A 27,466-nucleotide genomic window follows, 5' to 3' on the forward strand; every position below is an offset into this window, starting at 1 on the left:
GAGGATAATGCAGGAAGGCTCAGCTGAGGTAAAATATCAGCCATGATCATATTCAATGCCAAAGTAGGCTCAAGGGACCAAATAGTTTATTCCAGCTTCGTTTTGTTTTCTTCTGAAGTAGCAACCATCATGCTGTGGGCCAGGCTTGGTGAACAAGCTGGTCTTTTTTCTGCCCGTTACGTTTGTACAAAATATCCACCACACTGATTTGCTGCAGCAATATATATTTTAATTCAAAGTGAATCTCGACAATAATACACCATAAACTCTTATTTTTGACACTCACCAAAATAGTCACCTGGAAAACCCGCTTTATGTGACAAGGTACGAAGGCTTGGTCACATTTAAATCACTGAGAACTAGCAAGAAATACTATCGCAAACTGTAAGAGACATACATCCATAAAAATTTTCCCAGTCCTCATATTGTAAATATTGCACAGTGCAATTGCTACATGGCAAACTAGTGTAGCATTAAAATCAAAAGCAAAAAGCCACAAAAAATCTACAATTTTTAACAGTAACAGTTCCAACTGAATAATCAAGTCTACGTTGTTGTGTAATTTAAACAACAGGTTTCTATAACTTGCAGTGTTGATTTAACTTTTATTGAACTGCTGTCAATTAAGGGCTAAGCTGATAAAGGAGACGACGGTTCTAGGAAAGAAAAGATTGATACTGCTGATTGCTTTAAGATTCCATCCAATTGTGAGCCTCTACCCCATCAAAACTAATTGGTTCAAATCAATTAAAGACAAAATCTTTTAAGATATGTTTTTTGTTTCAAAATGCATTCACAATCATACACAAGGGCACTGAATTTGATTTCTAAGCATAGCTAAAATTAAAACTCAATATGCACGTAAGATGAATGTCCAAATTTAAAATGAGGTGGGTATTATATTACTTTCTTGCCCCCAAATGCCCATCCCTGCTTTTCACAGTGTCTTGTTTAAGAATGACTTTAAGGCATCAACCAGTGGATAGAACTCAAGAAAAAAAACTGAATGCAACACTTTGGTGAAGTACTCAGGCATCATGATATTGTCATTCCACAGTGCTATGGCCTATCTAGCTTACACTAGTTGTTTCCCTTCAGTTATCAGTCCTGTATTTAGAGTTCTTTTGTTTTTTTTTACAAACTATGGTGTCTATTGATAAAAATAGAACTATGCTAGAAAGCACCAAATTTTTCAAGAGGTACAACACATTTTATAAATTTGACTTAACTGTACAACTGTTCTGTGGTTTAAAAGCCTTTGCGCTTAGGCACATTGTCGTCCGTGGCTATGACTAAAGGCTAATGTTAAATAAAACACTGCTTTGTTTAGTAGATATACAGCCCTCTCCCCTAAAATGGTTATACTCAAAGTTAGCTTATTGAAGTCAAACTGGTGCTGTTTATTAGTGGTGTGTTAGGATCTTTTAATGTTTTTTTTAAATTTAGAAAATATAAATAAAGTATACAGAAATCAGGTTCCGCACACTGGCTGCTGTTTCCAGTGAATAATTAAAAGATTCTATATTGCAGCAGCAAACTGCGTTAGCAAAAAAGAAACAAAGTTAAGTCAATTCTGCAAGCTACAGCGATTCAGATTCTTTAACACAATGCCAATATGAAAACGTAAAAATTAAGTTACATCAATACATCCATTTATATGCAGTGATGATCGCGAAGTTACTTAAGGTAAAATACTGATGCAAAAACACACACCCAAAAATAAAAACAAAAGCAATTAAAAGTTTCATCATTTACAATACAGTAGTTACAAAGACACTCCAAACAGTAACGCCAAAATTAATCGAAACCCACTTCTAGTTAATGTAATCAGACTTACAGAAATGAGAAGGCTAAGTAAGAACAGTTAATAATCACCTATTTCACAGCTAATTGAAGTGGCAATCATTATATAGCAGCTTATCTATAATACATTCAAGATAAATGTTACAACTTCTTACTTGCCCAAAGAACTAAAACATAGCCTCAAACTTTTTTATTGAAATTCTGAAAAAAGTTTTTTTTAAAATTAACCTTTGTTTGCTACCCCCTTTTTTTGAGTATTTTTCTTGAGGTCTATGCAAAGTTGCTAACCTTGCTTAGGAAATGGGATGACAGGAAAATTCTTTGGTGCTGCGAAAAGCAACTTCATTTTAAAAAAAATTTCTGTTTTATGACGCGCATACAGAAAAATGCACAGAGCGCGTAATTCATTTTATCTCCCTGACGGAATGTATAAAATAAGCAAGTAGACACTGAACAAGCTAAAAATGAAACAAAAAAAAACAAAGTGATAAAGAGGGTAAAATTTGTCACATGCATAAATGATAAAATTGCACACAAAAAACTTGCACCTCGTCAAGCCTCAGGACTAAATAGTATGTTACTACGTATATCAAATACTGCATGGTCTGCTCAAGCTAAGGTAAAACCATATCATGAGTCATTGAGTATTATGAATTGCATTTTTTTCAATTTTCTAAACAAAGCCATGCCACCACATATCTAATCATTTCACTAAGTTCCATAAACAGCAAACTTCTTTTTAAAAAGAAACACACACGCACACACTTCTATTTCGATTGTATTGCAGATTATTATTTTTTTGACAGTATAAACACTGCTCATTATAGACGAGTTTAAAGTAGAAACCAGTGATTGAATTATCTCAGTCAATTTCTGAATGCTTGCTCTACACCTCTGGTATTTCTAGATCATTCTGAAAGGAGGAAAGCAGACTGAGCCCACAACCGGCGAAGCACAAAAAAAGGCTATTCCTCAAAGGATAGGATAAGCATACCACACGCCAAACCTGAAAAACTAAAGCACTAATATTCCTCCTACTTTCCCATTCTATTTTTATTCAATCACTGGATTAGATAAGAATTCAAGTGCTACAGTCCATAACATAGTAACATTAACAACCTCAAAATATTTAAGGCACTATGTGTGTGAAAACCATTGTTACTGACGACACTGAAGAGTAAAAAACCCAATTTCAGGCAATTCTTGCCCATGCAAAACACATGCAGGTGTGGGGAGCAATGGCCCCAACCCCTTTAGGTTAATGACTGAACACTGAAAAAACACTAAAGACACAGGGGAAACCACAAGTATATTTGCTTGTACACCGGCAGACATAATATGCACCCTTTGCCCTCATGGGGTCAATAGCATGGCTTCACAAGTGTGTGTGTGTGAGATACACATGTCTTGCAGTGGACGCAACAAGGCAATACAAAAGTGGAGAGCTATGCCTCTCTCTCTCGCCCCATGCTCCTTGCGGCTTCGAATCACCGCACACGTCCTTGGACCTAACACAATGGCTGAAAAAGCTGTATCGTCGAATGTGCAAAGACATTAAAACTTGGTTTGATTTAATGCTCAGCTTTTTTGTTTCTTTTCGTTTATGCACCTTTTATGTACCATGATTAACAAAAACACAATGAAGAAATGAATTTCTTGTGCCACAGCTTGGAATTATTCTTTAATCGGTTACGCGTTCCTTCAATTCCAGATGCTTTACACGTGACTGAGCCTTAGGCCAGTTGCTTTTTTTTCTTGTTCTGTAATCTTCAAATATAGGGATACTGGCTGAGCTTTGTTGGACTTAATGGGAATCCAGTGTAGATGGGAGATGTGATATAGGAGTGAGGATGAAACATTGGTTTGTACTGGTTCTGATGAATGGTCGGAGAAGGCAGCAGACGGGGATTGAGACCAAAGGGGATTTGGTGAAGGAGGCCATTGTGGTGAGAAATACTATAGGCCGTGGGTTGCATGATAGGCCTTGAAGTGCATGGGGAGGCCAACAGATGGGCCATGGGAGCTGTGTTGCCCAGGGGACCCGATGGGGGATAGGATAAGATGGCGGGCTGGCCCCCGAGGTGTGTGTTTCCGGTCAGATGTCCATGAGCTGTAGTGTGATTGGGGCTCCCGTGAGCGAGAGAGAAAGGGTGGCCAGCGATTGTGGGCGCGATGAAGGCCTGCTTTCTCCGGTGTCCATAATTGCCATTCCATTCCTGAGGCATCGATCCATAGTGCTGAACATGGAAAAAAATACATTTCTTTAATCAGTAATCACCCACATCACTCAAAAAAAGATGCCAAGAATAAATCAACATTCTGCGAAAATTCGCAGTTCACCCAAATAATTTGCCGGTTTATTTAATCGCTGGTCTGATAAGTATAGGTAGTATGATTAATCAACTATGATATCGATGGAACACTCAGACAGATAAGCTCATAACAAAAATTATCTTTAAGGATCTGAGTAAAGATAAATCATAAGGACTTCACTGTGAAATGTACTTTGATGAATGTGAATTGGGATGCGTAAAAGAGGATGCTTTCCTAGAACTTGAATACACAGTGCATTGGTGAGGTTACACTTGGAGTACTGTGTGCAGTTTTGTCTTCTTTAAGGAGTGGTTCATACAATGAGGGGCTTATCCTATAAGAAGTGATTGACTAAACTAGACCTAAATTCACTGCAATTTAGAAGAATGAGTGGTAATCACATTGGACATATAAAATTCAGCAACCTATTATCTGCTTCCTTTTTTGTTTTTCTCTCTGGGCACCATCTCCAAATATTCAATTCACTCCATCCCTCTCAACCCCACCCCTCTCATCAGCATACATACTACCATTTCCTCAGTTGCTTTCAGTTCTAACGAAGAGTCACTGGACTCACAATGTTAACCCTGTTTTTCTCTTTACCCAGATCTGCTGAGTTTCTCCAGCACTTTGCTTTTGTTTCAGATCTCCACCATCTGCAGTCCTTTCCTTTATTTTTATGGTTATTCCTAATTCCCTACCTCCCAGACCTGTGGATGTTCAGTCTTTAAGTATTTTCAAGGCAGGGTTTGATAAATTGTTGGGAGTTAAGAGATAGCGTGAGAGAGGGTAGAAGACCAGCCATGGTCCTGCTGAATGACAAAGCAGACTCAAACAGCCAAATTGTTTATTCCTGTGCCTGCCTGTCAGGCTTATAACAAGAAGAAAAGGCAAAAGTACTTCTATGCACGGTAAAATGTTTGCTCGAAGAATATCGCTGCAATATCACTAGGAAGACATCTTACAATCAGTTGCGTTCACACATACCTGACCAAAATTCATGTGTTGCTGTTGGAATGCTGTGAAAGACTTCTGCTGGCGAATACCTACAGTTGAAAGCTGGCTTATTCTTTCAGGTACAGATCGGCCCTTGCTCAATGACTGACATGTCGTATCTGGAAGGTGCAAACCGGTTCAACGTGTGAAAAGGTTTAATCCCTGGGCTATCAGGTTGCCTCTAGACTTGGCAAAATCAAACCATTTCAAAGTCCACAACTTGCACCAACGAATAATGTCCCCAAGTGTATGAAATGGCCATAGAAAACAAATTTTCCTTCTTGCTATCTCACTTCTCCCTTTCATTAAAGGACATTTACTTATACCGCTCCTTATTACATCTCCAAGAAAGGTGACCAGTGTGGTGTGATGTTATTTAGGCAAACCCAGCTTCAAATTTGTACCTGGGACTAATATTAGTTCAGTTCTGAAGCTCTGTGATGACAATAACAATCTAATTTATCTACAAGTTACATTTAAGGTACACATACCATCTTGGAACAGAAAACAGTACAAATATTCCAGGATGCCAAAGAAAATATTTATTCAATTTATTTGTAGTGGACTACAGAAGCAATTTACTCTTGTTCATTGTTAAAGATACACTGGGATGGTTTAAAAGGCAATTGTGGGAAGTTATGCATATAAAAAATTTCAGTTGGATTATTAAAAAAATGCTGTACTGTTTTCCATCTCCTTGGGATGTGTGTTCCTCTAATTCTAGTCTATTGTACATCTTCAATACTGTGCCTTCAGCTACTTAGACTCTAAAGTTCTGGAATTCCCTCCTAAATCCCTCTGCTTCGCTCTTGTGATTTCAGGTGGTCCATAAAGCCTGTCTCTTTGTGCCCTAATACGTCATATTGTTGAGTGTTTGTTAATGCTCTTGTGAAACACTTTGGGATATTTTGTTGCATTAAAGGGGCCATTTTAATGCTTACATACTCAACACACGGATATAAGAAGTTGAAAGCATAATGCACTCAAAAAGCTTTTATAATTACATAGATACATAAAAAAGCAAGTTAAAACAAGAAACCTACTAACTGCGTGTAGAATCACTATCAACCCTGGTATGCCGAAGGAACCAAGCACTTCCTGAATTGCCTACCTGCAGTACAATCTTATTCCCTTTGGTCAGTAAATAGACATGGCAGAGATCATGATTAAACTCACATAGACAATAGGGAGCAGTGAAGGTAATGATAGTTTATCGTTTAAATCCCTCACTGGTTTACCTCATTTTTTTTTGTAAAGATGATTCTCAGACAAACAACAGAGTTTTAAAAGTAAGATCCAATACACTGTAACCTTTCTACTCAGGAAAGCTGTGTTCAGAAACACCAGCTGTCTGGAAGTGTTTTCAGCAGACCTAGGCACATTTTAGTACAGTATTTTGGGAGCGGAAACATAGTAGATACAGTATTTGAATAAGTAATTCAATTTTTATTACTGGTTTATAATGTTTTATGTTTCAGAGTGTTATGTCTGTGATGACTTCTGGAACACACACTTATAGTTAAGTATTCTAATGTCTTTCTATGTCGCAGAAAATTCTGAAATGCAGAAAATGACTTGGACGCAAACATTCGGGACTTACTAATTATTTGGGAAACATGACTACTGACAGAATGGAGAGGTGTAAGTGCCCTGTAGCTGAAGAATAAGTTGCCATATTTAACAAATAACTGAGCCAGGCTGCCATCAACATTCAGCTTGACTGTGTAGGCTGCACACTTAATTCTTCCCTTTCCTTCTCGTCACAGCCCTGAATCTCAGCACAGCAGCCCCTGTTGCTCTAGTACAATGTCTTTTCTGATAGCAGCCAAACCCCTGTGACATATTTTGAGCTTCTCTGTGTTAGATTGTGGGCAATTTTTGTACAAACGATTCATGCTCAAGTGGGAGCTAGGCAGATGTTACTCAAGCTATAGGAGACTTTTGAGATAACAAACTCTTATTGCATTCTAGGGGACCATGTGGCCTCTGTAAAAGAGCTATCCAATTTGGACCCCATTCCAGCTTATTCCCCATAACCCACATTTCAAACTTTAACAGTCCAATTATTTGAACTCTTTGTCCTCTGCTTACCAACCATTTGTCAGAGGAAACAGTTTCTCCCAAGTTGGTCCATCAAATTTTATATTTTGGAACAGCTCTGATATCTTCCCTTTATCATCTTTTCCCTAAAGAGAACAATACCAGCTTTTTAAATTCCTCTAGTATCTGACTTCCCCAATCCTTGTATCCCTTTGGCATCTTTCCTAAAGAGGCCAGGATTGTGCACAATACTTTATTAAAGTTTTAGCATATCACCTTTTTTTTTGTATTCAACTGTCCCTATTTCCCAGACCAAGCTTTTTGAGCTGCCTTTTCAACTTGCCTTGCTACATTCAAGGAGCTTTGAATAAACACTTCCAGGTCCCTCGGTTCACGTACTCCCAGTCCCACAAAATTGTATTATTCACATTGTTACTCCCTATAGCAGGAAAACAGGGAATACTTCAGTACAGCTTTTCAGGACAGGATTCTAGGTTCCCTTATTCTCTGTCCAATTCTGTTCACCCCACTGGTCCCCTTTCAAAAGATGACCTTAAATGTTTTCTAACTTTTCTTCCATGCAACTAACTTGTTGCAGCAGTTACAAATATAATTCTTTCTGACCCATGCATACAAAACAGTTCCTTACCTGCATTTGAGACCTGCTCACTCAAGTCTGTTATGGAGATTGAATTGCTGCTCTGCACTCTCATTGGCGGCACCACCACGGTGCGCACAGCGGGCTTGTTGCTGTCTGTTCCCTCAGAGTTTATGCCACCTGAATTCTGATTAGCTGCGTCCTGAAGGAATCGCTCTTCCAGAAAGGGACTTTCGTTTTGCCCTGAAGACTCACTGGTTGGTGATCCATCTACTGTGTCACAGCCACTCTCAGGCTCATCCTCCGACATGCTGGAATGTCAATGATGATAACATGGTGGTTCAGGTACTGGGAAGCATCAGTCATTCATATGTTTCAGATCACACAATCGCTTCGTGGAAAGTACTTGTTTATGAATACAGTGCCTTTCAAAATCTCGAGATGCTCTCAATGTGTGCTTCATGTCTAATGAAATAACTTAGTTTTGTAGGTTAGTTGCTGTTGTAATATGGGGAAAAGGGTCAGCTAATTTGCAGATGGCAAGGATTCACAAACAACAACCAAATAATTATTTCTTCAGTCATAGAGGTCTACAGCACTGAAAAAGGTGCTTTGTCCTATCAAGTCTGTACCAGACAAAACAATGACCTGACGATTCTAATCCCATTTTCCAGCATTTGGCCCATATCCTTGAATGCCTTGGAATTGCAAGTATACATTAAATTCTTCTTAGACCATCTTTTCTGTCTATACCAGCCTAACAGGCAGTGAATTCCAGATTCCCACCACCCGCTGGATGAAAAATCTTTCCTTACAACCTCTCTAAACCATCTGCCCTTACCTTAAATGTAGCAATATTAACTGAAGAATAAATATAGGCCTTAGGACACCAGACAGAATTCACCTGTTTATCTTCATAAAGTGTCTTGAGATCAGGTATATCCACCTCAAAGGGCAAATGGGGCCTCAATTTTTATGGTTAATTTTGGGCTGGTAGATCACTCCATCATTACTGATCTAGAAGCAGCAGCCTATCAGATTAACAGTGGTCCAAAGTCCTTGAAATGGAACCTATAATCTTGCAACTTGGAGGTAGAAGCTTTACCATGAGTGAAGTTAGAACCAAATGGAGATATGTCATTTGTCTCTCCTAACTTTTTTAATTTATTCATTCACGTGATGAGGGCGTCGCTGGCTAGGGCAGCATTTATTGCCCATCCCTAATTGCCCAAAATTCAGTTGAGTCAACCACATTGCTGTGGGTCTGGAATCACGTGTAGACCAGACCAGGTAAAGTTTCCTTTCCTAAATGACACTAGTGAACCAGATCGGTTTTTCCAACAATCGGTAATGGATTCATGGTCATCATTAGACTCTTAAATCTGGACTTTTTTCTGCCATCTGCTATGGTGGGATTTGAACCCAGGTCCCCAGAACATTATCTGGGTCTCTGGGTTAACAGTCCAGCGATAATACCACTAGGCCATTGCCTCCCCAAACTCCTCTAACACCTATGCATCAGTGACATCCTGAGCAATGTTTTCCTGTTTTAAAGATGCGAAGCAAAAGCATGTTGATGCACCACCCCATTCCTCTGATTGGTGAATCTTTGTGACCTTGGCAGGAACAATGTACCCAACTCTCTGTAGGCCTGTTTCCAGTCTATAGTCCTACGATAGGAGTGAACTGAGAAAGTTTTTCACCAGTAGCATTTTAATGCCAGGTCTAATTGATAACAAACATCCAGCAGTAGTACTGATAGACTTTGCATTTCTGAAATCAGGCCAGGTGTGAGAAGAACACTGTATAACACCTGGCTGAAGTTCTGAAAAAGGGTCGCTAGACTCAAAATGTTAATGCTGTTTTCTCTCCAGATGCTGCTAGACTTGCTGAGTTTCTCCAGCAATTTCTGTCTTTGTTGCTGAAGTAGTGGTGCTTTCTGGTCCATCACTACTTGTGGCAATGTCAAAAGCAAGCAAGAGCCTCATTATCATATTTTGCTATAAATACAATTGTGACTACAGCTCACCAACAAAACACATAAATCTAGGATTTGATCATGTGGCCTACAGCTGACACTACATAAATAACAAGTAAAGCTACTTTGGATGAGACAGTAAACATAGCCCACATTTGTCTTCCTTACGGTTCAGATTAACAATGCTATGATTCAATAAAGGACAGAAATTCACCAGGTTACACTTTAATTCTTGGAAGTTGAATAATCATTCTCTAAAATCTATTTTAGCAAATATTCACACAATACTAAATTTCACCTACTGGTAGATTCTATTTCCGGCTGTGCTGTGAATAGAATTCCTTTTCCACAGGATATACGTTAGCTTAATCAGTTTGTGCCAGTCTGTACGCACCTCTAAAGCTTCCTGCTGTCTCTTCCTATTTAAGTCCATCATTGCAACCATCTAGCCCCTTCTGCCTCACATTTATCTGATTTCTCCTCAAATGTATTTCTACTGATCACTTCAGACAGCTTGTGATAGACAGTTCCGCATTCTCACCAATCTTTGGGGGAAAAGAAGGTTCTTCTGAATTTCTTACCACATTTCTTGCTGATGAACATATATTGATGACCTCTAGTTACGCTTCCTCTTGTGGAGGAGAGCAGTCCCTTTGCATCCACTCTACCAAAACCGTTCATAATTTGAAGGATCACAATTAGGTTGTCCCTCAGCTTTTTTTTTCTGAAAGAGAGGAGGGCCAGCCGAATAATCCTTTCCTGGTAGGCACACCCAGGCAGTTCTGCTAGTATTATTCTTTTAAACTATCTAGAATCTGAGCAGGAATGAGGGAATTCAGTTGTGTGAAGAGACTGTACAAACTGGGATTATTCCCCTTACAGCAAAAAAAAAGTTAGGGAGTCATTAAGAGATGTGATCAGAGTTTTGATCAGAATTTTAATAGGCTAAATCAAAATAAACTGTTTTAACTGGCAGGAGAATCTGTCCACCAGAAGGTACAGTTTTATCGGGGAGGCAATGGCCCAGTGCTATTATTGCTGAACTGTTAATCCAGAGACCCAGGTAATGTCCTGGGGTTCAAATCCTTAGCAGATAGTGGAATGAGAAATCAATAAAAATTTGGAATTGGGAATTTAATGACCATGAATCCATTGTCAAGTGTTGGAAAAACCCATCTGGTTCACTAATGTCCTTTAGGGAAGGAAACTGTCATCCTTAGCTGGTCTGGCTTACTTTAGATCTTTTCCCTAGGGTGGGGCTTTTGCACACAGAGAGTGCTTCATATGTGGAATCGTCTGCCAGAAGAAGTGGTAGATGCAGGTACAGTTTCAACATTTAAAAGACATTTGGATAGGTACATGAATAGGAAAGGTTTAGAGGGCTATGGGCCAGGAGCAGGCCAGTGGGACTAATTTAGTTTGGTAACATAGTCGGCATGGATGAGCTGGACAGAAGGGTCTGTTTCCGTGCTCTACGACTCTATGACATGTGACTCCACATCCACATCAATGTGGTTAACTCTTAACTGTCCTCTGGGCAATAAGTGCTGACCAAGCCAGAGATGCCCACATCCCAGGAGAGAATGAAAAAAAGATAATTGTTCATTGTCAAAAGAACCATAGGGGAGATGAGGAGAAATGCTTTTGTGTTGTGCTTTGTTCAAATTGAGCACGTATTGCTTGAAAGGCAGTTTCATTAGCACCTCTCAAAGAGAACTGTATATATACAGGAAAGGAAAAAGAAATTGAAGTGTTTAGAATGTAAGGATGAGGAAATGGAACTGATAAGATAGCTCTTTCAAAGAGTCAGCAAAAGCACAAAGGTCTGGCTGCATCATTCTATGATTTCTGGTCCCCACTGTTTTGATATTTACTAAACCATCGATTTTGAATCATCTTCCAAACATGTCAGAATTTAACAGACAGGAATTAACTTGGAAATGTTGACCTTACGTGCCATCCTCCAGCTTCTGCTCCCTGTTCAGATCTGTCACTGTATTCAGAGAACAAACACACTGAACTCAGCACAACATTTATCTGTGGTCCATACCTGTTAGGCCTTTTGCAGGGAGATGGGCTGGACCGTGCTGAATTTGATGAACTGGTGCTCAGGGTGCTGTCAGGGCTACTTAACGAACACACTCTGTCGATGTTGAGGGTGCTCTGGCATGCCTCGCAGTCTGGACTGCCTTTACACCTGTTGGTGGACGGGGTGGATAAAGAACAAACAATACCATCAGGTAAAAAGCAATCAGTTTGTGGGGAAATGACTTTGCAAAAATCTCTGACCAACCAGAACATTTCCTTTTGCCTAGTCATTTCAGGATTCCCTTCCCACATGCTATTTTGTTGGAACTGTTTGCATTCGCTCCAAATTGTTTTTACTTGTTCCATTACCTCACCCTTTGCATCGGAATGTCCTCCATATGATTTAATTACTTGTTCCATCCATCCTATCCATTTTGTTCTTAACTCCCTTCACCCCACCCGAATCCCTGCTTCTGAACTTGCTTAATAGCTGTTGGTATTAGCTTTTGATTAAAGGCCATTGAGCTGAAATCCTCACCCTTTAAGATGCTCCTTAAAATGTTCTCCTTTGGCCAAGATTTTCATCACTCGGCCTAATATCTCTTCATGTGGCTCATTGTTTGATGTTATTGTGGAATACTAAAGTCGCTTTTTAGGTGTAACATGCTGTTGTTGAAACATTAACTGTGTTTCCCTTACCACAGATGCTACATGACTTAATGAAGGTTTCACAGCATTATCTTGTATTATTTAGAATTTCAGTAGCTGCAGTGTTTTGCTTAATATTTTCAAATTCTATTGTTTTACGACTCCTTGTAATGATGGCTCAGGTATGGCCTGCATCTCCTTGTGCTGCTTCATATTTCTGATGCAGCACACATACAGAGAATAGGAAACTCATACAACCCCAACAGGGAATTGGTCATGAGATATTCTGAGATCTTACTACACTATTTATCTGTTAAAATCACCAGAGGATTCTCAATTTCTAATTAATTTTCTAATTACATATATCGAGGTGAAATAATGTCAATGTTGGGCAAAGTTTATTTTCTTCCACGCTGATCGTCAAGTTCTGGCATCAAGCACTCCCAAGTTAGGCATACTTTAGGTGTGATTTCATTTTATGAGAAGGAACTGTACAGCATCTTTAAGGTAGCCTTTGCTCCAGTTAATTTTAAAATAAGTAATTTGTGTTTAGTTAGCACCTTTTATCTCAGGACATTTGAATGAATTTTACACCCAACAATGTCAGTATGGATCATGACAATAAAATTCTGCAGGTGCTGGAGATCTGAAATAAAAACAAAGTTCTGGCAGCATCTGTGGAGACAGAAACAGTTTTAACGTTTCAAGTTCAATGAGGGTCTGGAAAAGTGACAGTTTTTATGCTGTTGAAAAGAGGAGAGGAGGAGCAAATTGAATTGAATGGTAAGAACACCCAGAGCAAAAGTCAAAGGGAGTGGTAATAACAGGAGAGGCCAGAATAGATGAAGTGTAGATGTTGGTGTTAATAGCAGAGCATTGATCAAACCTATTGAGAATAAACCCATGCAAACAAAACCCTGGGGCATGGGCATGGGGACTGAAAGTGGAAGGTGAGAGGAGGTGTGAACAGAGTTTATGTTGAGCCAAAGGTTGAATTTGAAGCCTGGAGCTGTTTCTCCAGCCTCGCTTAAACAATGCAGCAGGCTTGGGTTGGAAATATTAGCATGGAAGCAAGATAATATATTGAAATGGAAAGCAACTGGAAGGGGCATTCTTACGCATACAGCAGAGGTGTTCCGCAAAGCGGTCACCCAGTGTCATGTGGCCTCCCCAATGTACAGGAGACCGTACTGTGACCAGCAAATACAGCAGACACAATCAAAAGATGTACAAATAAACCACTAATTTAACTGGAAAGTGTGTTTGAGGCCTTGAACAGTGAGGAGGGAAGAGGTTAAAAAAGTCAAGAGTTACACCGTCTGTGATTGCATAGGTGTGTGCCAAGGAGGGGATGAAGAAGTATGAGGACTGAACATGAATGGACAAGGTGTTGCAGAGAGAATGGTCCCTGTGGAACGCTGATAAGGGAGGGGAGAATAAGGTGCAATTTGTTGGTGGCTTTGGTGGAAATGTCAGAGAATGATACTTTGAATACAGAGTCTGACAGGGCGGAAAATGAGCTCAAAGGGAACCCTACTGTTCTGGGATGGAAGAGAAGAGGTGAAGGCAAAAACACGGAAAATGAATCAGACACAGTTGAGTGCCTTGTCAATCACAGGGGGCTGGGGAATCCTCCAATAGGGATAAATGAAGACATGTCAGAACCACCCCTGTAGAAGGTGACATCATCAGAACAGATTAGATGGGAGATGGAGAAACTGGAAGAATGGGATGGAGTCCTTATAGGAAGCAGGGTGTGAGGAAGTGTAGTTGAGTAACTGGAGTCAATGGATAGATAATGTAGTGGATGTTGGACAGTCCATCATCAGAAATGGAAATAAAGAAGTCAAGGATGGGAAGAGAAGAGTCAGAGATGGACCAAGTGAAGGTGAGAGGGGGAAGAAAATTGGAAACAAAACTGATTAATTTATCCAACTGCAGATGAGAGCAGGAAGCAGCACCGATGACAACATCAAGATACCACAGAAAAGGTTGTGAGAGGGAGACCTGACTGGGACTGGAGCAAGGAATGTTCCATATATCCCACAAAGAGACAGCCATAACTTGAACCCAGGAACAAAAACCAAAGTTGCTGGAAAAGCTCAGCAGGTTTGGTAACATATGTGAAGAAAAATCAGAGTTAACGTTTTGCATCTGGTGACCGTTCCTCAGAACCTTCTTTCAGTTATTATAACTTGAACACGTGTGGGTACCCAAAGCCATAGCATTTAGTTGGAGAAAGTTAGACAAGTGAAAGGAGAAATTGTTCAAAGTGAGACATAACTCAGCCACGTGAAGGACTGTGGTGGTTAATGAAGTCTCCTTTCAAGGAAGTGGAAAACCTTCAGACCATCCTGATGGGGGATGAACTTGTTGAGGAATTGCACATCCATGGCAGAGAAGTAGTGGTTGCAGACAAGAAACTGGAAAATTGTGTAACTGATTAAATGATTGATGTTCTGAAGAAGGGTAACTGGTCTTGAATTGTTAACTCTGCTTTCTCTCTACAGATGCTACCAGACTTGCTGAATTTCACCAGTAATTTCTGTATTGCTTCCAGATCATTTGCAGATGCAGTTTTTTGTTTTCGATCAGAATTACAAAGACAGGTAGAGGAGCCTGAACATGGGGAGAGAAAACAGAGTTAAGATGGAAAGAAACAAGTTCAATGGGGCAATACAGGCTGAAACATTGCGTGCACCAGGGCAGTCTTTTTCTGGATTGCGGGAAGGAGGTCAAAAATGGGCTGTATGGAGTTGGGGTCTGAAGTAGAACACTATAGAAGGGACGTGTTCAGAAGAGATGAAGTCACTGATATCCTAGTAACAACAGCTTGATGTTTAGCAGATTTGATGTCAGTCAGAGTTAGACTTGATAGAATGGAATGCAGCAAGTTCAGAGAGAGAAAGGTTAGAGTGGATGAGGAGAGAAAAGAAATTAATGATGCCCATTTCACGTCAATGGTTCTTGATGACGAGATCAAGGACACATAGAAGCCAGAAAGAGGGGTCCAGGTTAAAGGAGTGTTTGGAGACAGATGAAAGGGTCTGTGTGTGTGTTTGCTGGGGGGGGGGACATGAAGACAATGGTGATGGAAGAAGAGTTCAAGATCGTGTCGTATTCTAAGTTCCTTGAGGTGGGGACTTAAAGGGATAAAACAAAGTCCTTTGCTGAGCACTGATCATTCTGAATCAGTGAGTGGAACATCAGAGGGAATAACGAATACACAAAAGGGATAGGACCTGAGGGAGGGAAAGATCAGAGAAATGTCAGGACCTGAGGTGTTGTGGCATTATGGAATTGTTACAACACAGGAAACACAGCAGTCAATCTGCAAACAGCAAATCCATATAAATAGCCATGAGATAAATAAGCTGACCATCTGTATTTTTGGAGACTTTAGTTAAGGAACAAATTATTTGCCCAAAATACTGTGAATAACTCTTTTGTTTCTCTTCAAGTTAGTGCTACTGTATCTTTTATCCAAGAAGGCAGACAGGACTCAGTTTAAAGATGCAGCATTTGTTCAGTACTGCACTGCGCCAGCCTAGGTTGTGTGCCTCAATTCCCATGGAGTGGGGCTTGAACATATTACGTTTTTGACTCAGAGGCTCAAAAACTACCAGTTGAGTCATGGCAAATCCTTGTGTAGCAATTTGGTCATTAGTTATTTCCAAGTAGAGTGCAAAAGTAATGGACCACCTTGTGTGGTATGAAATTCAATAGTTAACCTCCTACAATGTAACAGAAAAACTTACAATTCTGCACAACAACTTTCTGTGCTTTTTATGCAATGAACGTATGTCTATTAAATTTTGTTTGAAAGTTGCCAAAAAAATATTGCATGTAGGCACTGATATGAGAATGAGAAAGATGGCTGCTGTATTCAGGAGTTGTGAACACAGCTCGCAGTGTTCATGATAAGCAGGCAGAGCCAAGGAGTCATGCCTTGGGGTTGCAAGAAGGGTCAGAGAAACTTTGTAGATGTTACTCTCAAAAAATCAAATAAGTAACATACAGTCAACCTCAACTGGCAAGAAGTAAGTATTATTGGTTGAAATCAATTATTGGGCAGTCCCCACAGCTGAACTACAATGCAAGAGAAGAATCAACAGCAAGTTTTATCAATCTTTTAATAGAGCCTCTGGCCCAAGGCCTTTCACAGAGCAGAAAGAGATCCTGCTCAGTAACAGAAGATGCAAAAGAATACTACCATAGAAACATATTTGAAAGATAGTAAATGAAAATGGCAATGAGTGAAGAAATGTGTGCAGACATTGAGTGACTTGAAAACAAGAATCAAAATTTTAAAATACAGGCTTTGTTGTTCTGGGATATAATATAGGTCAGCGAGCGGAGGGGTTATGCGTGTATGGATCATTCTGCAAGTTAAGGTACAGGCAACAGAATTTTAGATAAGCTAAAGTTTGTGGCAAGTGGGAAACGGGAAGGCAGCCAAGAGAACAGTAGAATAATTGAGGCTGGAGGGGGACCCAAGAAGGGATGAGAGTTTCAGCAACAGATGAGCTGAAACAGGGGCAGTGACAGACAATATTGAAAATGGAAGTAGGTCGTCTTGGTGTTGGAAACTCATGTCACAGTCAAATAGGATGACAAACAACTTACTCCATTCTCCCAGATCCACAAAATTTTAATATGAGTGACAAAGATAAGTTATAAAGGAAGTAAGCTACCTGGTGGCTGGGTGCGTAGCCCCATAAGCTGCGGTTTCAAACGATAATCAGTAAAACAAAGGATCATTCAGCAATAAAGACTTGGCCGGTCTCTGGCACTGATTTGTGACCTGGCATCTGTTACCATTTCATTGTTTGCAGAGACAGATTGTTTGTGTGCCTGTATGTACTGGGGAGGAGATTGGTTAACTATTATGACATTATATTTTTAAATTGCAGTGTGGCATATGCTCTTACCAGCTTTGCAGTTGCTGAACAAATTTCATTTTGGAGATCTGATGGAGTCTGTGCTTTGACAGACTTGAAAGATCTTATTTGATCAATGATGCACTCAGTCAGAAACTGACAAATATATGTGGAAATCTACCAATTTAAGATATTACTTATAGTGCATTTCAACACTATAAAATTTCAATAGCACTAGAAACTGGAATCTTACAAACAGCACGGGGCTACATAGGAAAGAACAGTTAGAGTGGGACTAATCGCCTCTTTACAAATGCCAGCATCGGCACAATGGGCTTTTTTCTGTATTGTACAATTCTATGATCTAATTGGGATGATTAAAATGTTAAAGCAATTCAATAGAGTAGATATCAATAAACCATTTCCTTTGGTGGGGGAACCCAGAATAAGGAGAGGAGACCTTTAAAATCATAAGCTGACCATTCGGGAGTAAAATCAAGAAGCATTTTTTCACGCAAAGCTGAGTGAAAATCTGGAACATTCTTCCCCAAAAAGTTGTAGATTAACTTGATATTTCAAAATTGAGACCGTTACATTTTTGTCAGATAAGAGTGATTTTGACAGATGTAGAACAAAGGTTGACAAATAGAGTCTAGACCTGTCAAGTATCCAGGTGCATAACGGCTTGGTACGGCAACTGCTCCGCCCAGGACCGTAAGAAACTATAGAAGGTTGTGTGCACAGCCGAGACCATCATGGAAGCTAACCTTCCATTCATGGACTCTATTTACATGACCCGTTGACAGCCTTTCTGCGGCAACATTGTCAAAGACCCATCTCACACCGCAACGCTCTCTCACAAGCTCTTCCGTCAGGCAGAAGATACAGAAGCTTGAACACACGCACCAGCAGGTTCAAGAACAGCTTCTTCCCTGCTGTCTAATGGACTGTCTAACTTCAAATAATGCTGATCTTGCTCATGTTGATCTTACATAGCACATGCCCTGTGTGACGTAACTTATACATCTCTGTCTAACTTTTGTTTCACTCTACGATCTGTATGTCCTTGCTTACTGTGATCTACCTGTACTGCTTGTAAACAAAGCTTTTCACTGTATTTAGGTATATGTGACAATAAATCAAACAAATAAATAAACAGTGAAAGCATATTTGAAATACTGAATGGCCTTCTTCTCTGGTTTCTAATATTCCAATTGGACAGTGAAACGGAGATTGGCAGAGGTGGTTTTTAATAAAAACTCACTCTTCTGGAGAGTGGCTCTGAGAAGCGTCATCATCATCTGTGTCACTGCTGATGGTGATGACACTGACAGCAGGGCTTGGGGAGTCAGCGATGATGATGGTCTGCCGTTGTTTGTTGGCGATCAAGTTGCCATCCAAGTCCTGCCCAACTGAACCCTGGAGACAGTAGTCCCCGTCATCCTTTCCACTGTGATTGTCCTGTGCTGCTGGGCAGCCTTCTGATTCGCTGGTCTTTGGACTGTTGGTGATCTTTGGAGACAGTGGTGCAGCGTTCTGTAGGTTGCTGTAGTGTGACATATTGCTCCTGTAAGTAAACAATATTAACAAACAGAGCAAGGGTGAGAAAACTTGCAAGGAGCTATGTCCACGTGAGCATGCCAAGACTTATCTGTACTCATCTCAAACCTTGTGTTCCTATCTTCATTCAGAACTTTCTATAAATAGACTACAAAAGCTTAACCTTTACGAATCACTTGTTAGTCTTCACTTCAGGTACTGCATCAAATTTTGGGCACCACGCTGCAGGAATGATGCTAAGACCTTGGAGAGGCTACGAAATCAATGGATTAGAATGGTAGCAGGAATTAAGGATCTCAGTGGTGTGGAGGCATTGTAGAAGTTGGAGCCATTCCACTTAGAACAAAAAGGGAAGATTTAATAGTAGTGTTCAAGTCTATGCTAGTGTTTAAGCTCCAACCAACCTCTGACCAGTGTAAGTCACCTAACCTGATTATCATATTCCTTTGCTCCTTTCTCCCTCAAAACTTATCCAGCTTCTCTACAAGTGCATATGGACTTGTTGCCTCAACTACGCCTTTTGTTAGCAATTTCCCCATTCTAACAATTGTCCCTGTGATAACCACATGTACGAGGCCCATGTAGAATCACTTATTAATTGCCTCACGAAGCATAGAGTCAAACAGCATGGAAAGAGACCCTTTGGTCCAACTCATCCATGCCAACCATTTTCCCCAAACTAAACCAGTCCCACTTGCCTGTGTTTGTCTCATATCCTTCTAAATCTTTCCTATTCACGTACCTGTCCAAATGTCTCTTAAATGTTGTAACGGTACTGGCATCTACCGTTTCCTCTGGCAGTTCATTCAACATAGAAACCAACCTCTTTGTGAAAAAGTTGCCCCTCAGGTCCCTTCTAAATCCTTCTCCTCTCACCTTGAAAATATACCCCTTAGTTTTGAACTCCCCCATCCTAAGAAAAACCCTTTTGCTATTCACCTTATCTACACCCTCATGGTTTTATAAATCTCAATAAGGTTACCCCTCAGCCTCCTACGCTCCAGTGAAAAAAGCCCCAGCCTATATTTATAAATCAAACCCTCTAGGACCAGCAACATCCTGGTAAATCTTTTCTGAACCCTCTCCAATTTAATAATATCCTTCTTATAGCAGGATGACCAGAAATGTACACAGTACTCCAAATGTGGCCTCACCAATGTCCCATACAACTACTACATTCAATGGTCTGAGCAATGAAGGCAAACGTGCTAAACGCCTTCTTAACTACCCTGTCTACCTGAGATGCAACTTTCAAAGAACTATATACCTGAATCTCTAGGTCTCTCCGTTCAACAAAACTATCCAGGGCCCTACCATTAACAATATTAATCCTGCCCTTGTTCATTTTACCAAAATGTAATACCTCGCATTATCCAAATTAAATTTCATCTGCCACTCCTCAGCCCATTGGCCTATTGATCAAGATCTCTTTGTATTCTTAGGTAACCTTCTTCACTGTCGATTATACTATTAATTTTGTTGTCATCCACAAACATACTAACCATGCCTCCTAAGTTGTCATCCAAATGGTCTATTTCAGTGACAAACAACAGTGGACCCAGCACCAAACCCTGCAGAACACCACTGGTCACAGGCCTCCAGTCTGAAAATCAACACTGCACCTCCATCGTCAAGCTAATTTTATATCCAATTGACAAGCTCTCCCTAAATCCCATGTGATCTAACTTTACTAATCAGTCTACCATGCAGAACCTTGTCAAAGGCTTTACTAAAGTCCATGTAGACAGCGACTATCACTCCGCCCTCTTCTATCTTTTTTGTTATGTCCTCAAAAAATTCAAATTTGTTAGACATGATTTCCCATGCACTAAGCTATGCTAACTGCCCATAATCAGTCCTTCCCTCTCAAAATGCATGTAAATCTTATTGCTCAGAATCCTGTAGTTCCCAGGCTTCTCCTTAAAGCCTTTTCTAAATAAAGGCGCAACATTAGCCACACTCCAGTCCTCCGGCAGCTCATCCATGGCTGTAGATGATAAAAATATCCCTGCTAGGGACCCTGCAATTTCTTCCCTAACTTCCCACAATGTCCTGGGATACATTTGATCAGGTGCTGGAGATATATCCACGTTTATGTTTTTTAAGACCTCCAGCACCTCCTGTTCTGTAATATGGACTGTTTTCAAGACGTCAATATTTATTTCCCTGAGCTTCCCAGCCTCCACATCTTTCTCCATAGTAAAAACTGATGCGAAATGTTCATTTAGTATCTCTCCCATCTCCTGTGGTTCCACACATAGACCTTGTTGATCTTTAAGGGGCCCTGTTCTCTCCCTAGTTGCTATTTTGCACTTAATGTACTTGCAGAATCTCTTTGGATTATCCTTATGTGCCAAGGCTATCTCAGATCCCCTTTTTGCCCTCTTGATTTCCCTCTTAATAATGAATACCCCGATAACCCTAATCCTACTGGAACTCATCAGCTAACCCCTTTATAAAGCAGATCTGGAGATCACTCTGGTGGTGCAATGGTAGTGCCCGTGTCTCTGAACCAAGAGGATGGTGTTCAAGTCCCACCTGGTCTAGTGGTGTGTCATAACATCTTTGAACAGGTTAATTAAAAATAAAATTAAGCAGACCTGGCAGGGGATCTTGTGGTGCAGTGGTAGTGTCCCAACCTCTGAGCCAGGAGTCCTAGGTTCAAGTTCCACCTGCTCCAGGGTTGCGTAATAACATGTCTGAATAGGGTGATTAAAACAAAAATAAAGCAGACCCGAGGCCCCTTGTGGTATAGTAGTAGTGTTCCTACCTCTGAGCTACGAGACCCAGTTTCAAGGCCCACCTGCTCCAGAGCTGTGTAATAATATCTCTGAAATTGTTGTGTAGAAAATATCATAAAGCAGATCTGATATATAAAAAAAAAGCAGACCAAGTTTCCTGTAACGGGCTTTACTTGTAAATATCCAATTGGTGTAAATATTCAGGTGACTTATTAGTGTTGATAGTAATTAGACAAAAAAGTCATGTTGATTTGGTGGTGGGAAAGCCACTTAGTTCTGTGTGAGAGCACATCAGATATAAAAATAAAAAAATAAAAAATAAAGCAGACCTGACAGGCTTTGCATGCAAACATCTAATTGGCTACATGGGTGATTTACTGGTGGTGTTTAGGAGTTAAAAATGAACAAAAATGTCACAGTATGATTGTGAGTGATGGCATTCTGGATAGTAAAACGAAGCAGACCCAGGGCTGGGCGTGCAGAACAGTCTGTCCCGGGCTGGGACTAGACTATGTACGCCACGAGAAGTACCTCTATTTTGATATTCAACAATACATGATGTTCCTTTCCCAATCGGGTTTCCTAAGTTATTACAGTCGACATAATAAATTTCGCCTGAACTGCTGATTGTTTTCACTGGCAACAGTCTTACATTGAGGGCATCTTGCTAAAGTCAGAAAACCACACATTAATGACTTCCACCATGTGAAAGCCTGCCCATCACTGACCTCTTTTGACAGTGCTTATTCCTCTTCCGGTTAGTTGCAGAGGGCTGAGCCCAGACCACCTGGGCTATTCCCATATTGATGGGATTTGTGGCTGAAAGTGCCATTTGGTTGGTTAAAAGATGCTGTGGCAACATGGAACTGTAATGGCTACTGGGAGCATGCACCTTCCTGTGGGGAAACAAGAACATGCATTGGCAATCATAGACACATCAAATAATACACATTAGCTTAGAAATGCTTAGAATCTGAAAGATCCACGCATTGAGCCGACAGTCCTTTATTCAAGGTTTCACATCTATGCTTAAACATGGGAGGCAGTAGTGTCAGTCATGGCGATACATTCTATGCTTGGAATGTTTGAATAATATTCTGTTTTAATCTAATTGAGAAGGATGTCACATAAAAAGAAAGAACAAGAAAGGACGAGATCCATACACGAGGAATTAGTGAAAGAAGGAAATGGGATGAGAGAAAGAAACAAAGTACAGAGAGAGAAAGAAAAAGACAGAGAACAAAGAGCGAAGGAGAAATTGAAGGGTTTAAAGAGACAGAAAGAAATTTCACACAGTGTGTATTTTGGTTATTTGTTTACACTGTCTATGGTAAATATCATGTTATGTTAATTTAAACTAGTATTTTATGAATGATGATAAAATTGCAAGAAACAGGTAAGTTAATGTGATGGAAGAGAGCAACTGGAATACAAACCCATCTGGTTTATTTCAAGCAGGAAAACCATAAGGCCTGCTGGGGAGGTGATCTGGGGTGCTACTTTTCAGCTCTGTTTAAAATTCCACAGCAAAGAGTCGCACGTGAGTTACTCTAATCTCTTCAACCACAGGAGCACCTGACTTTACACAATGGCACCCCCTGAAGAGTGATACGCAGCCTGATGTGACACAGTTACTGAACTCAGTTTAGATTCACAGGCTACTGAAAGTTGAGGCACCAAGTACTAATGGCTCATTTCCACTAGTCGACACTCTAAAAGTTGATAGGCCTTGTGCTGTCTCAGATCCTTAAGGCCTAGAGACAATGATGTTCTGCAAACCTCCAACCACAGTGTACAGCTGAATGTACACTCACTAGCACTTCTTAGCTGTTATCCAGTTGTCCCTCAGAATTCTCTGCACTTGTGAGGCAATCAGTACCAAACTTTTATCATTTAATACGGTCTGAAGGAATGCTTGAGACCAATGGATTGAGGGTAACAGGTGATGGATATTTTAATTAAAATTTTTAAAAATATTGGTAGGTCAACTTATGGTGCAGCGTTCGTGTCCCTACTGCTGGACTGGGAAGCCTGGGTTCAAGTCCCACCTGCTCCAGAGGAGTCTAATAACATCTCTGAACAGGTTGATTAGAAAAATAGTCTTATGGAGTATGGCTAACTGAAATAAAGCTCTCTCAGAAAAACGTGGACTTGAATTCTGTTTAAATAGTTATCTTTTGGAGTATACACAAACCTCCGACCTTTTGGATCCTTTGAGTCATATTCATGCATGTTTGTATTCCCTGGAATTTAGAACATTAAGGGGTGATATGTTGATGTGTTAAGGAATTCAACAGGATTCACAGAGATAAACCATTTTCTTTTGTTGTGGCGAGTCTAAGAGAAGGTGCATTAACCTTAACATCAGAGGTTCACCATACAGTATAATGTAAGGAAATATGTCTTTACACAGAAACCTAGTTAAAATCTTGAAAATCATCCTTAAGAAAGCAACAAAAGGCTGGAACAGTCAAATGAAATTTTCAAAACTGATAATGATGCATTTTTGTTGGGTGGGGGCATGAAGATATACGGAACCAAGCCAGGTAAATTTTAGCCTTGATCTAGTTGAGTAAAGATGAAGTTACCATAGTCTCAAAGCTGCTCTCTCATTACAAAGTGATGACTGGTACTGAGTTTAACGTAGAGTCAACAAACCTGAAGGGATAGGCAAGATTGAGAAGGAGAGTCCTTCATGGCAACCTCAACTGGTCCAAGAACTGAACCCACGCTGTTGGAATCATACTGTATCACAAATAAGACATCCAGCTAACTGACTCCCTAACTCGTTGAATAGTGAAATAGACTCAACAGGGTCCAATGGCTTCCTCTTGCACCTATGTCATTATGCATCCAGTATGATGTAAAAGCAAGCCAAGCCCCTTTGCTACTCCACGTTCCTCCACCCTCATTCCTTGCACTCAGCATCTTACATACCCCCAGTCGCCCAGCCTCTGTGGACCAGCCACAGTATCGGATGCCAGTGATGTAGTGGAGGGCGCCATAGCTGCCACTTGCTGCCAGGTAGGGATCAATAGCTGCTGATTTCGACTAGACCATGCCTACAACAACAAAAGAAACAATCACACGCTTTCATTCATTCAAAACACCAGCGACTACATATGACATATGTACATATGCATACACCTTTAATGTGGTGAAGCATCCCCAAGCATTTCACAGGTGTATTATTATTCAAAATTTGGTAACGAGCTATGTAAACAGATGTTATGTTAGGTGACTAAAAATTAAGTCAATCAAATAGGCTTTAAAGAGTATCTTAGAGGACTAATGAACCAGAAATCCTGACTAATGATCCGGAGACAAGATTTCAAATCCCAACACATCAATTAACCAAAAGCTAGCATCAGAATTGGAAACCATGTAAAGACTGGATTATCGTACTGTTGTTTAGGGAAGAAAATCTGCTCTTTCTTACACAGGTTGGCCAATTTGGGAGTTCAGACCCATAGCAATATGGTTAACTCTTCAACTGCCCTCTGAAATGGCCCAGTTGCTCACTCTTAAAGAATGTGATTCACTAACACCTTTCAAGGGCAATTAGGAATGGTAAATAAGTACTAGCCTTGTCGGTGATGCCCATATTGTGTCAATATATTTCAATAAACGTAGCAAGGTTTAGGGAGGGAAAGCATGGCGGTCAGTGTTGAAACTGTGCATGTGTAACAGTTGGGACCTCAGAGGGGTGCGGGCTTGGGGAGATTACAGACAGGGAGAGTTGAGGCCATGAAAGATGTGGGAGTTGCTTGCAAGGCCAATATTGATTGTCCAGCAACTGGTAGCCTTTGAGTTGGTAGCAGTGAACCTCCTCTTGATCTGATGTAAACGTGTGGGCTGCTAAACATTGGGCAACGTAGAGCCAACCACATCTGTAGAAGACTGGAGTCACTTCTAGGCCAGACCAGATAAGAGCAGAAGGTTTCTTTCCTTAAAGGACATTATTACAGTGGTTCCCAGCCTTTCCAGTGACATAGCACACTTCAACGAGACACAATTTCCACAGTACAGCCACTTTTTTCAGCTGAACTGATGTGCTTGTAAATTTCATATTTACTTGCATTTGCTTTTGTTAAGCCTCACTAGAGAATTTTGCAGCATAGTGCGTACAACAAGCTAAAGAAAGATCAAAGGGATTAATGTTTCAAATTTGTTTTATATTGATTTTCATTACCTTTGTACAAAATTTCATTGCACACTTGCAGAGTTCTCATGCGTATCAAATGAAAACCACTACATTAATAAGTCTAAGTTGAGGGGTGTTGTTTGAAGCCAGAGGCTTTGGATTCAAAAGTGAGGTGCCACTGATCTCACCAAACTGACCACTTACGAAATGCAGATCCAAAAGGCAGATGCGATTTTAGTGCCAAAGCAGATTTGCTTTCTTATGACCAGAACAGAAAGCACAAACCTGTGTCAAAACTCCAGGCCTCAGTTGAAGCGGCTGCATGGTAGGTGCCTGTGTAACAAGTGGTACTGCACTGTCCATTCGTACAGAGAATCCTGCGTGTTTACCTGGGTTTGCTGAGATGCCTGCTGATAAAAGAACAGAGGAGTGAAACTATCCCATCTCAAGATACAGCTGCCTGACATTTCACTTGAAGCTAAACTGCTGTCCACAGACCTTGATTTTTCCAAGCACGCATGTACTAACAAGGCAGAATCTCAAAGAATAGCACTGCTGATCATCCAGGAAAGGGAGAATGCTCTCTTCCAATGCTACGTATGTTGGTGGCTTAGTTTCTAAACACATATTTTGACAAATCATACAGCCCAGAAGGAGGCTATCAGCTCATTGTGCCTGTTTGAAAAAGCTATCTATTTAGTCCCACTTCCCCTAAATATTCCAAACTCTTTTATAGAATAAAGTGATTCTTAATCAGGCTCAGAGAAGGGACAGGGGCAGAGACTCCCCAGCATCTAAGGGTATTTCTGACGAGATCCGTGATGAACCAAATCATTCCTTCTCCTTGAAATCTGCTCATGCCTCTCTGCAAACACTCCATGATGTCACTTCTGCCAAGAATTCCCAGAATATGTCCAATAAGAATTGGCAATCCCACTGTCCATATCATTGAAGTTTGTCATTCCTGGTGACACTCTCTAGTGAATCTTCCCTACATTCACTTTCATGGTCTTGACATCTTTCCTAAGGTGTGTTGCCTAAAACTGGACACAACAGTCCAGCTAAGAGCTAACCTGTGATTTCTAAAAATTTAACAATACTTCCATTGTTGTGTAGTCTATTGTTGTTTATAAAGCCAAGGATCCTTATCTATATTTAACAGCCTTCTCAGCTTGTACTGCCAGTTTCAAAAGGTTTTGCATGTGAAACCTTAAATCAGACCGTTCCTGAACGCTATTTACAATCAGTCCAATTAGTTTATATTGCCTCATCTCATTCTTTCATTCAAAACGACTTCACATTTTTCTGCACTAAATCTCATCAGCTTCATTTGACCTACTGCATGAGTGGATCACTGATCTAGTATCTTACTCTCCCTGATTTTCACAGCATTCCAAACTGCTGACAGCCATGTTTTCTATCCCCAAACCTCTTGAGAATTGGAGTTGGGACATCATGTTGAGGTTGTACAGGACTTTGGTGAGGTCACTTTTGGAGTACTGTGTACACTTCTGGTCACCCTGCTACACAAAGGATATTATTAAATTAGAGAGGGTTCAGAAAAGATTCACCAGGATGTTACAGGGTTTGAATTATAGGGACAGGCTGGATAGGCTGAAACTTTTTTCACTGGAGCGTAGGAGGTTAAGGGGTGACATTAGAGGTTTATGGAATCATGAGGGGCATAGATAAGGTGAATAGCAAAGGTCTTTTCCTAGGCTGGGGGAGTTCAAAACT

At 40.4% G+C, this 27,466-nt stretch overlaps 1 protein-coding gene across 2 annotated transcripts in view; it reads right to left on the reverse strand.

The window, feature by feature from the left end:
- Nucleotides 1–207: 207 nt before the first annotated feature.
- Nucleotides 208–27,466, reverse strand: part of LOC109911671 (homeodomain-interacting protein kinase 3) — a 166,737-nt gene continuing 139,478 nt past the window's right edge. Inside the window, exons 9-16 of one of the 2 annotated variants that reach the window (XM_048606953.1) lie at nucleotides 26,015–26,136; nucleotides 24,523–24,647; nucleotides 22,314–22,481; nucleotides 18,549–18,851; nucleotides 11,779–11,925; nucleotides 7,802–8,061; nucleotides 5,104–5,231; nucleotides 208–4,040 (exon numbers count right to left, since the gene is read on the reverse strand). In XM_048606953.1, coding sequence (XP_048462910.1) covers nucleotides 3,573–4,040; nucleotides 5,104–5,231; nucleotides 7,802–8,061; nucleotides 11,779–11,925; nucleotides 18,549–18,851; nucleotides 22,314–22,481; nucleotides 24,523–24,647; nucleotides 26,015–26,136 — 1,721 coding nt within the window. In that variant the 3' untranslated portion in view covers nucleotides 208–3,572. Of the gene's footprint in view, nucleotides 4,041–5,103; nucleotides 5,232–7,801; nucleotides 8,062–11,778; nucleotides 11,926–18,548; nucleotides 18,852–22,313; nucleotides 22,482–24,522; nucleotides 24,648–26,014; nucleotides 26,140–27,466 lie in introns of both variants that reach the window. The other variant, XM_048606952.1, reaches the window with a different exon arrangement.

Source organism: Rhincodon typus, chromosome 17 (assembly GCF_021869965.1).
Source record: "Rhincodon typus isolate 14 chromosome 17, sRhiTyp1.1, whole genome shotgun sequence".
Lineage (NCBI taxonomy): Eukaryota > Metazoa > Chordata > Chondrichthyes > Orectolobiformes > Rhincodontidae > Rhincodon > Rhincodon typus.